Source organism: Nerophis ophidion, linkage group LG04 (genome assembly GCF_033978795.1).
Source record: "Nerophis ophidion isolate RoL-2023_Sa linkage group LG04, RoL_Noph_v1.0, whole genome shotgun sequence".
Classification (NCBI taxonomy): Eukaryota; Metazoa; Chordata; class Actinopteri; order Syngnathiformes; family Syngnathidae; genus Nerophis; species Nerophis ophidion.
This window is the reverse complement of record NC_084614.1, coordinates 26181299-26199385: the sequence shown is the minus strand read 5'-3', so window position 1 is coordinate 26199385 and position 18087 is coordinate 26181299. Positions and strand designations below refer to the sequence as shown.

Genomic DNA, 18087 nt, shown 5'->3' with positions numbered 1-18087 from the left:
CCACCATAATTTACAAATACATTCTTTAAAATTCCTACAATATGAATTGCTGGATTCTTTTTTTCACATTCTGTCTCACAGTTGTAGTGTACCTATGATGAAAATTACAGACCTCTGTCATTTTAAGTGGGAGAACTTGCACAATCGGTGGCTGACTAAATACTTTTTTGCCCCACTGTACGTATTAATATATATATATATATATATATATATATATATATATATATATATATATATATATATATATATATATATATATATATATATGATGTAAATACACGTTATTTACTTCTGTAAATATAAATCAGAAGTTGAATGACACTACAGGCTGGTGGCGCTCTTCTGCAGTTTAACATCATCCACTGAAGAAGACGAGGAGGAACTTGAAGAGGTCGAGGTCTAGCAAGCGCACCAACGCAAAGAAATTATAGGCAATTAAGGTATGTATGTGTTTGTTTAAACTCCATTGTTCTGTTGCAATGACAAAAGATGAAGCCGAAAGGCTTGCCCATAAAGGAAGGTTATATTCGACTTCTGGCTAAAGTAGCCCGAGAGCGAACAATGAATGTAATGACAACCATGAGCATCGGATGGTAACTAAATGAAATAAATGCTAGGGCTAGATTTGGCCACACTTCTATATCGTCTTTAAAATATTTTTATTTTTGTTTCCTTCATCCTGTATCCGAAATACCACGAATACTTAGCCCGAGTCTGACAAGTGATTAAACCGTTGTTAATGAGACAATGCTAGCATAGCATGCTAACCTAGCTTGCTATTCTACCTGCTTTTCGTTTGTTTTGCGTTGTTTATTTGCAGTCCTATCTTACATGAGTTTCCTGAAATAAAGTCATATTGATTTATCTTCCTGCAGATGGGCGACAGTGACGACGAGTACGATCGCAGAAGAAGGGACAAATTCAGACGGGAAAGAAGTGACTATGACCGTTCCAGGGAGAGAGAAGACCGGCACAGAGATGATTGGAATGATCGGTAAGTTAAACATCTATCTAGGGCTGGGCGATATGGCCTTTTATTTAATATTTTGATATTTTTAGGCCATATCACGATGCACGATATATATCTTGATATTTTGATGATACTATGTGTCTACATTAAAACATCCGTGTTCATACTGCATTAATATATGCTCATTTAAACTTTCATGCAGAGAGGGAAATCACAGCTAAGTCAATTGACCAAAACTGCATTCATTAAACAGGTGATAAGCAATGGCACAAACATTAATGTAAATTCCAAAACAGAAAGTGCAAGATTGTCAGAGACATTTTAAAACAAACTGAGAGTGCACTTTTGTGCATGATGTCACTAAGATGACATATCAAAACAACACTAAATTAAAGTGTACTTTTTGTACAGAACGCCACTGCAATAGTGTAAAACAAATAAAGTGCACTTTTGTGCATGATGTCACACAAGATAGTTCAATAACTGTCAAATAAAAATGAGCTACATAATAGGAAACCAAATCACTATGTGGGAGGTTACTGCGGACGTTATCTCCTAATGTTGTTCACTATTTTTTTCATACGGTGTTGATGTGGAAATGTTGACCTCGGCATTTTGTTAGTGTGGCACCGAATGGAGATGTTGACATGCGGAGTAAGCACTCTTCATTCTCTAGCAGGTGACTTTTCAAATGATGCTACATATTAGCAGTTAAGCTACTTTTTGTAGCAACGCTTCTGCCCCACACTTGACATATTCCCACTTGAAGCCAAACCACCGCCAGATGATGGACCCCCTGCTGTTTTTCTTGGGAAATAATTCTTCCTTCATTTGTTACCAGATTGGCACCTTCTTTCCCTTGTATTACCATACGCAACACAGCTAAAGTTACCCATGCTGCTACCTCTCTGTTCCGCGAGAGCGTACACGTATGTGACATATGACGTGACAGTATATGTGTAAGAAGGTGCGCTCTCTGTCTGTGAGAAGGAGACACATGAAAGAGTGGGAAGAGCCTATAGTGTAAAGCCAACAGCTAAAAGCAACTGCGTGATAATGTATACTCCGATATCACGATATAGTCATTTTCTATATCGCACAGAGACAAACCCGCGATATATCTAGTTTATCGCCCAGCCTTACATCTATCCATCCATTTCCTACCGCTTCTTCCATTTTGGGTTCATGGGTGGGTGCTGAAGCGTATCTCAGAGTCACTAGAATAATTCAATTCTAAATAGCCACCAGAGTTGTTTGGTTCTTTCATCCTTAAATTGGTTATTAATTGAGTTCCATTTGCCAGGGAGTGGGACAGAGGCAGGGAACGGAGAAGCCGAGGAGAATACCGGGATTACGACCGAGGACGAAGAGAAAGATTCACACCTCCCAGACATGACATGAGCCCCCAGCAGAAACGCATGAGAAGAGATTGGTGAGTTGAACCACAGTCCTGTTCTACAATTCTCAACTAATTTGCACTTATTAAAATTCTATTATGCTACCCTGACAGGGATGACCATGGCGGTGATCCTTACCGTGGTGGGTACGACATTGGCTACGGAGGTGGAGGAGGGCCAAGTTACGGCCCGCCACAGCAGTGGGGCCACCCGGACCTGCACCTCATGCAGCCTCATCATGGCATCCCCATTCAAGCCAGGTGAGAGATGTACATGAGCACCTATGAAGAATGAATTGTAGTTGGTTCATACTTGCGTGGTATTTTTAACAGTGTTTCCCACAGGACTATAATCTATTTGTGGGAGGGAGTTGTTTAGACATGCATATTGTCCATGTGCGTGTGTGGGTTTTTCTCCGGGTACTCCAGTATCCTCCAAAAATCCCAAAATATGTATGTTAGGTCCATTGGAGACTGTAAATTGTCTTTTGATATGAATATAAGCATGAATGATTGTTTGTCTATATATGTAACATGTGATCGACCATGCTAATTTTGGTTAGCCTGTCAATAATCTTGTGTATTGTATGTTATCATTAAGCTAGCGGCATTAGACTTAGACAAACTTAATTGATCCACAAGGAAAATTGTTCCACACAGTAGGTCAGTTACAAAAAATGGAGATGATTAAGCACACAAGGGCACCAAAAGAGGGTAAAAAAAAAAGGTATAAAGTTGACAAAAAATGTACCATATATGTAATATTTCCATATATTTTGACATATATATTACATTAGAGAGAGCTCAACCTCCATCCTGCAGGACTGTATTGCTTTTTTTCAGTTTACTCCAAACTACACTATTCATTTAACGTGGTTCCTACATTTCTGTGCGCTTCATTTGTGTATATATATTGCACTTTACTTGCACTTGTTTTACAGTGACTTCATTTTGGAGAATATCAAAGAAACACCTCCATATTTTTTAAAATCTGTAATTCAAATGACTGTTTACATATTCGGCAAACTGAATTGCAACATTGTGATGAGGTGGCGACTTGTCCAGGGTGTACACCGCCTTCCGGCCGATTGTAGCTGAGATAGGCACCAGCGCCCCCCGATCCCAAAAGGGAATAAGCAGTAGAAAATGGATGGATGGAGGAAGGGCAGGATATGTTGTAGCGGCAGAATATAATGTAGCCGGTGTTAGTTTTTACGATGATCAGCAACAATTTAAATTGCATTGTCCAGGGTGTACCCCGCCTTCCGCCCGATTGTAGCTGAGATAGGCGCCAGCGCCCCCCGCTACCCCTAAAGGGAATAAGCGGTAGAAAATGGATGGATGGATGGATGAACAAAGAGAGCGCAGTCTGCCAAGTCAAATTCGTTGGCCAGTTAAGCTAAATCTGGTTCTGATAATATAATAAACATATTATGTTATTATTAATAACTAATAACACATATTTGTTTTTAAATATACATAACACATTTCTTAAGCCTTTTTAAAGAAAATATATGCATCATTGCAAATAAAGATTATCATGACATCATATAAATGATGTCATATTGATCACGACTCCAACCACCAGTGGCAATTTAGGGGAAACCCAGACAACTTTCTGTTTTTGAGGCCTTAAAAAGCATTAATTAGATTGTCAGTAAGTTTTGAAAGGGAGATATTGAATTTTATATTGGACTGAACTAGTGAAATGTTTACATCTGTTTGCCTGTATTTTTAAACACAGTTTTATTACTTGTAGCACAATGAAGCAAAATGTAAATGACTGCTTCTAACTAACTCATTAGATGCCTGATGATCCATTAGCTGCTCAGTCAGATGCCTTATACAAAAACGTAAAATGGAACAGTTGATGCACTCAAAACAACAGTAATATTTAACAGTACAGAAACAATATTGAAAATAATGACAGTAAAATGTACAGAACAATATATATGAAACTAGATTAAAAATAGGGCATGCCTGTGCACCTTTCTTTGTTATGAAGATACTATGGACTTTACAGCCACAAAACACAATAAAACAAATTAATGAGCTAAAGATTGCCACTTCCTAACATAATGTGTCATATGTCAATCATTGTGTTTTATTTGGTTATTAAATACTTAATATGCCTTGACCTATCGGTCTTATTTTTATGCCTGCCATTTTTCTTTTATCATCTTTTAACATACTTTGTTAGTCCGTTTTTTTCCCAGGCACCATTTGGACAAAACAAGGTAATTTGAGGTGCAGGTCGCAACTTCAGACCCAAAACACACCTAAATGCAGTAACTAAAACCTTGTACCGTATGTTTCGGACTATAAGTCGCTGTTTTTTTCATAGTTTGGCCGGGGGTGCGACTTATACTCAGGAGCGACTTATGTGTGAAATTATTAACACATTACCGTAAAATATCAAATAATATAATTTAGCTCATTCATGTAAGAGACTAGACGTATAAGATTTCATCGGATTTAGTGATTAGGAGTGACCGACTGTTTGGTAAACGTATAGCATGTTCTGTATGTTATAGTTATTTGAATGACTCTTACCATAATATGTTACGTTAAAATACCAGGCACGTTCTCAGTTGGGTATTTATGCATCATTTAACGTACACTTATTCAGCCTGTTGTTCATTATTCTTTATTTATTTTAAATTGCCTTTCAAATGTCTATTCTTGGTGTTGGGTTTTATCAAATACATTTCCCACAAAAATTGCGAAATGTTTTTTTCCTTATTTATTATGCATTTTCATCAGGTGCGACTTGTACTCCGGAGCGACTTATACTCCGAAAAATACGGTACTTAAACAGTTTTAAGTTGTCATATTTGGTCTTTTTAATGAAATATAGTCTTACATTTTCCATATAGAGGTCTTAAAAATATTTAAAATTTGATCTTAAAAATGTGCAGATACCCTGTGGATGCTATGCAAGAGACACAACTTTAGCAAAAAATATGAGAAGTACAATTCAACTTTCTTCTGTCCCTCTTTTTATGGTTGACCACTGCAAGACAAACTGCTCGTTAAGAGGATTGATTGGTGCTTTCATGTTCGCTGCTCTAAAAGTGTCGATAAGACCAAAAAAAGTTCAATAGATTGGTTGCTTTTGAAAAAAAAAAGGTTTTTTAAGTCTAGCATGATCTGAATACTTGCTAAATTTAGTGAAAAAGTTTCTAGTTTGGCAACACAGATATCTCCTGCTACATATTATCATTCCCAGGCAGATCTGGTGCGTATGAAGTGTGCTAAGTAGCAGAGTTACAATTCCATCCACGGTGTGGAGTTGTAATGACAAGCTACTTTCACAGACAATAGAATGTGTCCAAATCTTTTTGTGGTAGGTCGACACAAATGAATAAAAGAATGGGAAACACTGTATAAATATTGTGATGCAATACAATTTACTTTTTTTCATAGTGCCAACAGTAAATGCACCATTCCAAATATAGTTGGATTTATTTTAGTTGTTTTGCATACATTTTTTGAAAATATAAAATACGAGTAATCAGGTAGGCATTGGTTCTCAAATGGGGGCACACGTACCCCTGGGGGTACTTGGAGGTATACCAAGGGGTACGTGAGATTTTTAAAAAAATACCCTAAAAATAGCAACAACTCAAAAATCCTTTATAAATATATTTATTGCATAATACTTCAACAAATTATGAATGTAAATTCATAAACTGTGAAAAAAAATGCAACAATGCAATATCCAGTGTTGACAGCTGGATTTTTTTGTGGACATGTTCCATAAATATTGATGTTAAAGATTTATTTTGTGAAGAAATATTTAGAATTAAGTTCATGAATCCAGATGGATCTCTATTACAATCCCCAAAGAGAGCACTTTAAGTTGATGATTACTTCTGTTTGTAAAAATCTTTATTAATAATTGAATCTCTTGTTATTTTTTCTAAATTTTTTAGTCATTTTTATATCTTTTTTTTTCAAAATAGTTCAAGAATGAACACTAAAAATGAGCAATATTTTTCACTGTTATACAAATTAATAAATCAGAAACTGATGACATTGTGCTGTATTTTACTTAATTATCTCTTTTTTTCAACCAAAAATGCTTTGCTCTGATTAGGGGGTACTTGAATAAAAAAAAAAATGTTCACAAGGGGTACATCATTGAAAATAGGTTGAGAATCACTGAGGTAGGGCATCAAATAACCATAAAATGCTGATATATATAACATCTTTGTTGAAGATCTTTTGTCATGTAATCACTGAAATGTAATCTCTTCTCTTTCATCAGACTGGGGAACATCCACGACATGGATTTGGGTCCACCCCCTCCAATAATGAAGAGCTTTAAGGAGTTTCTGGTGTCTCTGGATGATTCTGTGGACGAGACCGAAGCGGTGAACCGCTACAATGAGTACAAGCTTGACTACCGCCGGCAACAGATGCAGGATTTCTTCCTGGCTCACAAAGATGAAGAGTGGTATGGTCTGAACTTGTTTCTTAGTTATGTCTTCATTTATTTAGTTAGTAGATTTTTAATGCATCCATTCCTAAAATTGTGTTCATTGTGACCACTCTATAAATTATTGCAGATAAGATTTATGTAGTTTAGGTTGGGCCTGGTCCTGTAGTGCGTGAATTGTAACGTTACATTGTGATGTAATGTTAATGATCTTTTGTGTGCTAATAAATGAAGAGTTGATGCTAACAGTGCGTATAAAGCACCTTTCTAATTTGTCAAGTGCTGTTGCACCCATTAAGTAGGAACAGGCCCGCAGTTTTTCTTTTTAATAGCATGTTGTGTGCATAGAAAATCAACCCAGGTACTTCATCCAGCTGCAGTTCTGGCCCTAATGTTTGAAAACAGTTGCACATTTGTCAATTAAACCTGACAAAATTCATCCCTTGTTAAGTGACCAACATGAGATCATGACTGAAACAAGCTTCTGCAAATTGGAACCACTTTCATGTAAGAGAAAGCAGCAAGTTTTCAATTGGGTTGATTTTTAATATCTGAAGTTGTGTCCTGCCTGTTAATGCTTACTATACTTATTTCACAGGCATCATGAAAAATTGTTCTGTTTTGACATAACCATTTTTCCTCCCTTCATCCCCCACTACTATGCTGACGGCGTGTTTTTTTCCTCAAGAAAAAGTGGAACTCTGCAACAGTCGGATTTAGACAGCAAGGGCACGCACTGCGCACAATGCAGTTGCACTTAGACACACAGTAACAGGGCTTTTAGATAGATAGGACACGTAATCTTCCTCCCGTGCTTGGAGTTTTCTTGTTTTCGCCTTTTTCCTTCACCATTTTATTTTTACATTTGGATCAAATCGAATCCCTAAACTCAAAATGTGTATACAGAAACACCATTCGGGTGAAGTGGAGCCCATTCTTACAGAGGAGACCTCTCTGTATTTATTTGTTATTAAAGTGGAGAACACAAGGTAACTGTAGTTCACTCAATGAACATTTCCATATGTGAATGTTGCTTTTTCAATTTTGCTGTAACTTTTTCATGTTGTGGTGAGTTGATTTCAAACTTTACTAATGTTTAACAATGAAGCATCATGTAATAGAATACTTAAAATAAGGATGTAAATGACTAATTGATTTTTTTGTATATTTAACTTTCATTATTACAGTGAGTACATTTTTATTTTCTTATAAATTTTCAGCAAAGTATCATCTTCATAAAACATTTTTTAAAATTGTCTCAAATTGTCTACTCTAATTTTATGTTTTCTTACTTGTACATCTCGTTCATCCTGTGCCTTGCCATTCCCTCCCCCACTGAACACAGGTTCAGGTCTAAGTACCACCCAGATGAGGCCAGTCGGCTCAAGTTGGAGGGACTGACGGCTCTGAACAACCGTTTGAATGTCTTCATGTTTCTGATGGAAAATGGCTGGTTTGACAACGTTTCCTTGGACATCGAACAGACGCCAGCCATCATCAAGGTCCTTGATGCAGGTCAGGATTCGGTCAAATGTACCAATATTTTGTGAGGATGTATAAGTGGTAAGATCCCCGCTCTTTCAGCTGTTATAAAGATGGAAGGAGGAACGGATCATGATCTTCGCATCTTAGAATTGCCAATTGAGGAGCAGGAGGAAAGGGAAAAGGTAGCATCTGGTGGAGCAGAAACTCAAAATACAGACAGCATCAAGAACATGGATGGGGACTGCAAACCTTCAGTAGTCAAAGACAAGGATGAAAAGGTATGCTTGGCCACCAGAGAACAGTTTATGTGTTGGTTACTGGCATAATGTATAGGAATTCCAACACTTAATGCACCCACCTAATGTGGTTGCAGAACCACTGATCTTGAAGCTGAATAGATTTTTACTGTGTCAGTAGATGTCTGGAAAAAACGCATAATGACTGGAATGTGGATGATTTCAGAATATCGATTGTGTGTGAAATATTATAATACAGGCGGTCCTTAATAGGCGACCTTGGGTGGACACACGCGGTGGGAGAAGGAGAAGACACGTATGCTACCCGTGGCGCTAAGCTAACTTGAATGTAAAGTACAGAAGTGAAAAAAATAAATGTTTTGTAACAAGTCTTACCCTAAGGCCCAATCCCAATACACCCCCTCACTCACTACCACGATCCCTCACTCCTACCACTACACCCTTGAAATGAAGTAAAAAGGGGTAGAGCTTTGTAATCTTCCCTAGGAATTGGGACACCACTTGCTACGTCACTGCATAGTTTTCGTTCGGGCACATACTTCCCAACGAGACTTGCACCAACACCTATATTTTGGTACCAAAATGTGTACCGGTATTTATTTCAATACTTTCTTTTTCAAAATGAAAGAGAACACAACAATGTCATTTTAGACTTCATTTTTACAGAACATTTAGGATGAAACTTATGATTAAACATATGTTTCTTATTGCACTCAAAGAAAAAATATTAGAATTAAAATAAAATGCGCATTAAACACGTTTTTTTTTTTTATTGCACTCAAATAACAGTTTACAATTGTTTTACATATTAGATTAAGCCTGCCATAATCTAGAATTAGGTTAGAATAGAATAGAAAGTTTTGACATTGTAATAAATGCTTCATGATTTCCATCCATCCATTTTTCTACCGTTTGTCCCGTTTGGAGTCGCGGGGGTGCTGGAGCCTATCTTGGCAGCTTCAAGATTTATGGTTGCCAATTTTGACTTGTGCTTTAAGAGAAATAAAATATTTCGTAAACACTGAAAACAAGGCTAAAAATACACAGATATGACAAGTAGCACGTTAAACACACATTGTTAAAGATGTAACACAAATGAAAAAGTGTGAATTTGTTACGAAATGTTGTTAATTTACTTGTATTATTTTTTCAATACGTGCTCTAATAATTTTCAACAAGCCAACCAGATGTATGCGTGTCTTGTATCTACTGTAAATGTGCACGGGGGAATCTGTTAACTATATTACCTGCCACGCTTTAAATTCCTTGTGCAGGTCTAAATGTTTATACTTAAATTTTTACCGAAATTTGAAGCAATGTTGGTAAAGCTGTTTTGACACATTTGGCGAGGCTTGTTCTAAATCAGCGCTTGCAGCGCGGCACTACTGTGTTTAAAGCGTCATCTTTATTGACAGTTCTGAAGCCCAAATACCTTCATATTGCCTTTCACGCACCCTTTTTAATAACCAGTAGAATTTTATATTTTGTCAGTATTCCTTTGGAACGATTATTATGATTGGATGCGCTCAGTGTGTGCATTTTGACACACGATTGCGCCACGAAGCAACGTCACTGCCACACTGCAGCACATGTGGATGAAAATAACTACAAGTGTTTTCCAAAGGCAGTAGTACCTTTTTTTTAATTCATTAGTACTACAATACTTTATTAGTAGATGTGTACTGTACAATCCTAACATCACAAACTAATGTTCTAAACTAACATGTAATATATTGTATACCTTATGCAGAAATTGTTCATTTTTCTCTGTCCCTACTTGAGCGAGTCAGCATCTGAAATGCCTCTCTCTGAAGGGCTAGATTCATACCCCCCTCCTCGTTATGTCCACTTCTACATGCAAAGAGTCATTGGGACACCACTACTTTCACGGGAAGACACGAAATGTAGGAATAGGGCTAAAATGTAGGACAAGCTCTCACTCACTACCACAAGCCATCACCCACTACCACTATACCCTGAAAATGAAGTAAAAAGGGCTAGAGGTTTATTTTTCCCCAGGAATTGGGACACCACTTGCTACATCACTGCATAGTTCACGTTCGGGCAAGTAAGCGACAACGTAGTAGTTAGGTTTGCACATGCGTCCCACCTAGATTTGTACCTTACACCAATGTTTTGGTACCAAAATGTATATCATGTATTTCGATACTTTTCAAAATAAAGCGTAACACAATAAATTTCATTATTGGCCTAATTTTTACGGAACATTTATTATAAAACTTCTTATTGCACCCAAAGAACAATACAAAATTAAAATTAAAGGTGTATCAAACACATTGGCTTTTCTTATTGCACTCAAATAACAGTTTACAATTGTTTTACATGTTAAAAAAAGCCTGTCATAATCTAGAATTAGGTTATAATAGAATAGAAAGCTTTATTGACATTGTATTAAATGCTTCTTTACATATGGTTGCCAATTTTGACCTGTGCTTTAAAACAAATACAATAATTGGTAAACACTGAAAACAAGGCTAAAAATACACAGATAAGACACGTAGCATTTGTTAAACACACATTGTTAAAGATAAAACACAAATGGAAAAGTGGGAATTTGTTACAAAATGTAGTCAATTCACTTGCATTATTTTCATTAAGGAGAAACCCTAAACGGATGTATAGCGTAGCGCTTTTGTTTTGAAGCCACAAAAGCATATGATTGGTTTGAGAAGGTGTCTTGACATGTTTTGGTGTCGGATTGACTGCAATAAAAAAGTCTCCTTTCAACATCCTGCCGACCGTCTTTTATTTCTGTTGAGCTTTTATGTCATCTTACTTAACAAATCTTTTACAGTAACAATCTAAATGCGATGTTATCACCGCACCTTAATCGTAATCTGGACACAAAAGTGAAGCACCACCCACCTCCAGAATGATGTGTTTAGCATGTGTTTTCTGCAGGAATGTCGCCTCTTCTCACGGCGAAAAATAGTCCTTTCTTGTTGGGAGAACAACTTGTCATAGCTTTGAACGTGATATATCCATAAGGTAGACTTCCTTTTATCTATTTCCGCTGGCAAGTTCACCCCGCTACTGCATGGCTCAAGTGTCAAAATGGAAATGTTCGTGTTAATCGCTTGTTCAAAAAATTTGTGCTGTTATTGAAATTTACAATTATCGCTGTGCGTGCGCATTATATATATATATATATATATATATATATATATATATATATATATATATATATATATATATATATATATATATATATATTTGTAGTAGTAAGCAACATTTACAATTTTTTTCTTAATGTCTTTCAGGCGGAAAATGATTCTGCTGTCGATGAAAGGACTGCTGCAGGAGGCGAGGATGTCAAAGACGAGGCAAAGATAGTGGCCGAAGAAGTAATACCTGAACCCAAAAAGGTTTGTGTTGTCGCCAGCATTTTTTTTCCAGTAGGAACTAGAAACACTCCTCTCAATGGGATGTTGATTTCTAGCCAAGGAGGAAGAGGAAGCGCAGCGCAGACAGTGACGATGAAGCCAGCGCCTCTGAGAGCGATTCTGACTCTGAATCCGACTCCAATTCAGTTTGTTCTGAAAAATCGGTTAAGAAAGAAGAGGTAGAAGACAACGAGGAGGAGGAGGAGGAGGAGAAAGGTGGAGGTGAGAAAATCCTTTTAGAAGAGCATTTTATTTTTAATACATAGCAGCTGAAAGACTTACACACCAATACCAATCTGCCTTTTAAGATGATAAACCAAAAATTAATGCTGAAGAGGAGGAGAAAGTGGAGAAAAAGGTTAAAGATGACTCTCCTAGACCACGGCCTCTCCACAAGACATGCTCTCTCTTCATGAGGAGCATTGCCCCCAGCATTTCCAAGGCTGAGATTATAGCCGTGAGTAAATCGCTCAATAATCTTCCCTTTTCTGTGCTTTTTGTTTTGTGTAATTATAACCTTGCCACATCTGTTTTCCTCTGTCAGTTGTGTCGCAGGTACCCTGGCTTCCTGCGCGTCTGCCTGGCTGATCCTCACCCAGATCGCAGGTTAATCACATACAACTAACATTTGGCTCCATTTATAATGTTTATTATGTTGTTATCGTTCCTTATTGCGGACATTCTTGGAAATTAAATGGGGTGCTGTTGTAGGTTTTACAGGCGCTGCTGGGTGACGTTTGACCGCAGTGTCAACATCAAAGAAGTCTGCTGGAATCTTCAGAACATTCGTGTGAGTGATCCGATATGATCAACAAGGCTGAAACAGAGCACAGCCTTAAGTTTTGCATTAGCTTGTGTGTTGGACCCCACTCTGTTGCAGCTCCGGGACTGTGAGCTGGCACCAGGCGTCAACAGGGATCTGGCGCGAAGGGTGCGTAACGTGAACGGCATCACTCAGCACAAGCAGATACTTCGGAATGACATCAAGTTGGCTGCCAAGCTCATACGCTCCCTGGACGAGAAAGGAGAGCTGTGGTGCAGCCTGGCCCAGGATGAGAGCCAAAGCACAGAGGTAGCGCACAATGTTTGTTTTTTTACACACAAAATATAGAGTGACTTACACCAAATGGCCTCATTAATCTTTTATAAATATTTGTTATTGCAGAAGACACAGAATCCTATCTTGAAGAATATAACTGATTACCTGATAGAGGAGGTGAGCGCTGAGGAGGAGGAGCTCCTAGGCTCCACTGGAGGGATGGATCAAGAAGAAAACACCAAAGAGGGACACTCAGCAGAGATGACTGTGGAGAAAGATGAGAAGCTTGCCAAGGTTTGGAGAGCAACTCACTACTTGTTTCTCTTTTAGTTTGAGTTTTGAAATGTAATTCACCTTATTTTTTTACTCAGGTACTTGACCGCCTGGCCTTGTATTTACGCATTGTGCATTCCATTGATTACTACAATGCTTGTGAATACCCGAGTGAAGATGAGATGCCGAACCGCTGTGGCATGATCCACGTCCGTGGACCTGTCCCGCCGAACCGTATCTCAAACGGAGAAGGTCAGTTACTAATATAGCAAAGAAAACTATTTTTAGAAGGCTGACTGTCGTAAAACTGTAACTGTAATGCCGGAATTGCGTGCCAGCATGTTCTCTAATTGATTTTAACAATTACTTTGGCTAAAATAATAGTTATGTTTCACACAACTTTGTCTCACTTTTGTTAGCTAGCTAGAAAGATAGAAACTAACACTCTTACCAAGGATGTGTCCGCATCTTCCCTCCAAATGTCGTACATCATGTCTCCGCTTTAAATGCTTGCATATCACAGATGTACTGCCATAAAAACAAGGTATACTTTGCAAAATGAGCAAGGTATTCATGTTTTAACAATAATAAGAGGAAATATCCTCACACATTACATGTTATCACCGGCGATGTCTTTGCGAGTTACTACGTCACAACTATTGTCGACAAATCTAATTCTTGGCGACAAATTTTATTGTTGACGTTTGTCTACAATGTCGACTAATTGTTGCAGCCCTAAGTAACATACTGCACCTGTTCTGGTTATTTTGACAAAACTATTATTAATCTAACTGCTGATGTATTGGTAATCGCTGGTTACTTTCTGTTGTAACATGGTTCTACCTACACTTCTGTTAAATGGGTCATATTTATAATTAATTTTTTCTACATTTAAAACACTTAATAGTCAAAATATTGCATAGATTTTGTTTTACAAACCATCTTCAAACCACTTTCTGACTGTCTGTCCAGAAGGCAATGTTTTGTGGGCTGTCTTAAATTACATGCCAAAGTCTTCCTCCAGGACAAGCCCCCTTCGACTGTGTTTGCGCCTCGTACGTGTTGTATGGTACTTATTAGTACCATATTGAGTCTACTGACAGGTATAAGTTAGAACTATACTCGACATTTAATTAGAAATGGCATTCGTGGAGGATTTTAGCATGCGTGTGCATGTAAAAGTCAGTCTGCCCCACACTAAGAGGATAGAGGAAATTCAGAAACTTATTGCATATAACTGGATAAAATGGGCCGGCTCATGCAAATTTTCGAAACTTATGGGGATTTTAAATACACAAATATTGATACATAAAGGTCATCTAAGGCCGTGTTCTGTATTTATTTTGCCTAATTAATTAAATAAAAAATAATGAATACAAGGCATGTGTTCATAGTAGGACCCCTTTCTTTATTACCGTTAAAGTTGTTATGTTTTGTTAATAATGCGGCTTTTGTCTCAAATAGTTCAACAATGGCAGAAAGTAATGGAGGAGAAGCTGAGTTCTTTGTATAGTTCAAAAGAAACCTTGTCTGAGGAAGAGGCTGAGAAGATGGGCCGCAAGGACCCCGCTGAGGAGGTTGAAAAGTTTGTTTCTGCCAACACGCAGGAGCTCGCAAAAGACAAGTGGCTCTGTCCTCTCAGTGGCAAGAAGTTTAAGGTACATAATTTATGATGTTGAAACAACTGTCTTCTAGCAGAGACTATGGTGGCTTAGATTACACTCTTGTCCAACTCATTTAGGGTCCCGAGTTTGTACGAAAACACATCCTGAATAAACACGGGGACAAAATTGAAGAGGTGAAGAAGGAGGTGGTGTTCTTCAACAATTTCCTGATGGATGCCAAGAGGCCATCTCTGCCGGAGATTAAACTTCCTCCTCTTCCAACTCCCGGTCAAGGTGGGCTTGTCAATAATTTACCAATCACTTTCAATTACAATCAATTTTCATCCTCCAATAATATGAACTGCTTTTTCTTCTCAATTCTACAGGTTTGCTTTCGCCTGCCATGCCATTCCCACCTCAAGGTCCTCAGGGCCTAATGGCCTTTGCACAGCCCCGCCCCCCGCTGATGGGCTATGGTGGTATGTTCTGTAGTTGTACGGTGGTTGGGATTTTTCCCAATTTTTATTTTAAAGGGACACCTAAATGCTTCCCAAATTTCAGGACCCCTTTACCCACCTAACCATTTTGGAGGCGGGCGAGGCAACTACGACAACTTTCGTGGACAAGGCGGTTACCTTGGAAAGCCACGCAACATCAGGTACGACCACCACTCTTGTAAGGCGCAGTATAATTTAATCCTAAATATTGGGTTCAAACCATCTCTGTTTCAGAATGTCACGTGGGGATCCGCGAAACATAATTGAATACCGGGATTTGGATGCACCGGACGATATGGACTTCTTTTAGAAGATTCACTCGGCCCTGTTAGTTATTTCTTACCCAAATCTAATTTTTTTCTTAGCTTTTCATCTTGTCATTACATTGCATTTTGTGTACACCCATTACTCAATAAAGCTGTCAAACCATAACGTTTATCCTGCACAGATACTTTGTCAAGTCGAGCGCCACAACGACAATACGTCATTAGACAATAATGTTTTTACATGTATTTTAATCCATCCATGAATCTATTTTTTACCACTTGTCTCTTAAGGGGTCCAGGGTGTACCCCTCCTTCCGCCTGAACGCAGCTGGGATGTATCTTAATACTGTGCTATAATGCACCAGCAATGAAAGGATGTGTATGTGAAGACAGGTTGCCCTCTACTGGGTAAAGCATTAAATTACATGAACTTGGTTCTTCTAGCCATTAGAATTTTTTTGTAAAAATAGGCTACAAGCAAACATTTCTTTTAAACACTGAAATACATTCCGAGCATCAAGTTTATTATTAGCACTCTGATCATTATGGCTGACAAATCCAGTATGTTGAAAAACACTTGCATAAATTCGCTGAGTAATAAAGTAACCCACCTAATATACTGTAGTCATTGTTAAATCTACACATTTCTCTGAGGCACTTTAAGGAGGTCTAGCTCACACTCACATGATGACCCGTTATTGTCCATTGAGGCCCCATATAACAAAGATGTCACAACGAAATAAAACCTAAATAAAACACAGCTTGTGAGTCTCTGAAAGGCCACAGCTGACTTTGTGTTCATGGAATAACTTTGACAGGCCGTCCATGTACAGTTGATGATAGTGGTCCACCTCCTCCTTTGTGGGTGTGGCCCGTTGGGGTACAGAGATGGGACTTCCCACTGGAAAGGAGGGCAAGTGTTAGAATAGAGCAGCAACGTGATCTCCATTTGTGAGAATGAAGACTTACCCACTGTGATGATGGGAGTTCTGGAGGGTAGCAGTACCCAGCGCTCGCCAATAAACAGGCAGGGGGCGAATCCTGTGATCTTTTTAAACAGGTCTTGTAACGTTCGACCCAGTGTACCCTCAGAGAAGGTGATTTGCTGGAATAGCTCAGTTTCTCCAAAGGAGTAAACAGGCACCAGATCAGCCCTGACGACAGTAAAGTAACATTACAATGATGTCATCAGAAGCTGCCTATGAGTGAGCATATCGATCACAGGTGTTCCTCACCCATACTCAAGTGCCACCCTAACAAAGCCTTTTCTCTGCTTCACTAGCACAGTATGTTCTCCAGGATGGGAGGCCAAGGACTCTGCAGCGCCCCCTATCACAATCACCACTGCGTTTCCTGTGCCGCTCTTGGACAGAAGGTGGGTAAGGCTTGGCTTGCTGACTGGAACCAGGCCTGTTAAAGTAAGATTCATTGAAAGCATTTTTATGTGTCATTCACACCGCCATTAGCTTGTTAAAAATACCTGCACCCATGATGTACTCCCTAAAAAGTGGGATCCGAAAGAGCCCAGCCAATATAGCCAAAGTAGCTCGCATTCCGGGGAAAGCCTCCGCAAAGCCGCAGCAGCCTGTGGTGAAGCAGCCGAAGGCTCCCATACTCATTATGCCGTGTGGGTGACAGCCCAAAATGTAGTTTTTGTTTGGGCTCAGTTCAGCTGTCTTCACCAACTGAACAATTAAATCAGCACGTCATTAATCACAAGCCTGGTGTGCATGAAATGATGCACAGCTAAGTTTTACCTTGATTGGAAAATAGTCTCTGTAGTGTTCCCAAACCTTCCACTTCTTCATAGCTGGTGATCTTCTGCTGCCTGATGGACAATATTATTTAAAATATGTAGTAAATGTATGAAAAATAAAACTTGGGGTGGGTGGAAATTAACCAATTTGATGCATGAGTTTCAACAGATGATGAAAATATCTATAATTCTTATGCTGTGATTTTATTTGTGAGTCAATTGGAGGTAAAGTATAAAAATAAAAACAAAACATGCTCGTGTATGGATTGCAATTTCTTTAATCATCCATCCATCTATCCATTTTCTACTGCTTGTCCCTCTCGAAGTCACAGGGCAGAAGCCAGGGTAAACCCATTGTTATTTAATTACTTTTATTTTTTTAATCTTACAGTTTGATCCTCCCCCCAATCTTCCTGAATTACTACTTGTTAGTACTGAGAAAAAAAATGGCCACCCACCTTCAATGAGCTTTAATTAATTGATTATTATTTTTAATCCATTGAGACACAGGTGTTATTACAGGGAAATCATTTATGTGTAAATAGTACATATACACAGTGATGGGCAAGCTACATGGAAAATGTGGTAAGCTAAGGTACTCGTTACTCTCGATGAAATGTAATTAAGCGACAGGGAAGTTATCCCCGGAGAAATGTTGCAGGCTACACTTCATGCTACACGGCAAAAGTAGCTTGCTAC

At 38.4% G+C, this 18087-nt stretch overlaps 2 protein-coding genes across 5 annotated transcripts in view; one reads left to right on the top strand and one right to left on the bottom strand.

Moving 5' to 3' along the window:
* The first annotated feature begins 305 nt into the window (after positions 1 to 305).
* Positions 306 to 15798, top strand: srrt (serrate RNA effector molecule homolog (Arabidopsis)). Of its 2 annotated transcripts, XM_061897672.1 has the most exons (20): positions 306 to 440; positions 876 to 994; positions 2274 to 2402; positions 2481 to 2627; positions 6637 to 6825; positions 8153 to 8322; positions 8392 to 8570; positions 11831 to 11935; positions 12010 to 12175; positions 12262 to 12410; positions 12498 to 12559; positions 12665 to 12743; positions 12834 to 13025; positions 13119 to 13286; positions 13364 to 13517; positions 14730 to 14923; positions 15007 to 15163; positions 15256 to 15348; positions 15431 to 15527; positions 15601 to 15798. In XM_061897672.1, exons 2-20 carry the CDS (start codon positions 876 to 878, stop codon positions 15674 to 15676), a joined length of 2625 nt encoding a protein of 874 aa, XP_061753656.1. In that variant the 5' UTR covers positions 306 to 440; the 3' UTR covers positions 15677 to 15798. The 2 variants fall into 2 exon arrangements, with proteins under 2 accessions (XP_061753656.1, XP_061753657.1); XM_061897673.1 differs by lacking the exons at positions 306 to 440; positions 876 to 994; positions 2274 to 2402; positions 2481 to 2627; positions 6637 to 6825 and adding an exon at positions 6927 to 7796.
* A 337-nt stretch (positions 15799 to 16135) lies between these two features.
* The window catches only part of mogat3b (monoacylglycerol O-acyltransferase 3b), an 11563-nt gene continuing 9611 nt past the window's right edge, over positions 16136 to 18087 (bottom strand). For all 3 annotated transcript variants that reach the window (XM_061897674.1, XM_061897676.1, XM_061897677.1), the window contains 5 exons: positions 17390 to 17460; positions 17113 to 17317; positions 16868 to 17042; positions 16602 to 16786; positions 16136 to 16533 (listed from right to left, as the gene is read on the bottom strand). In XM_061897674.1, coding sequence (XP_061753658.1) covers positions 16379 to 16533; positions 16602 to 16786; positions 16868 to 17042; positions 17113 to 17317; positions 17390 to 17460 — 791 coding nt within the window. In that variant the 3' untranslated portion in view covers positions 16136 to 16378. The remainder of the gene's footprint in view (positions 16534 to 16601; positions 16787 to 16867; positions 17043 to 17112; positions 17318 to 17389; positions 17461 to 18087) is intronic.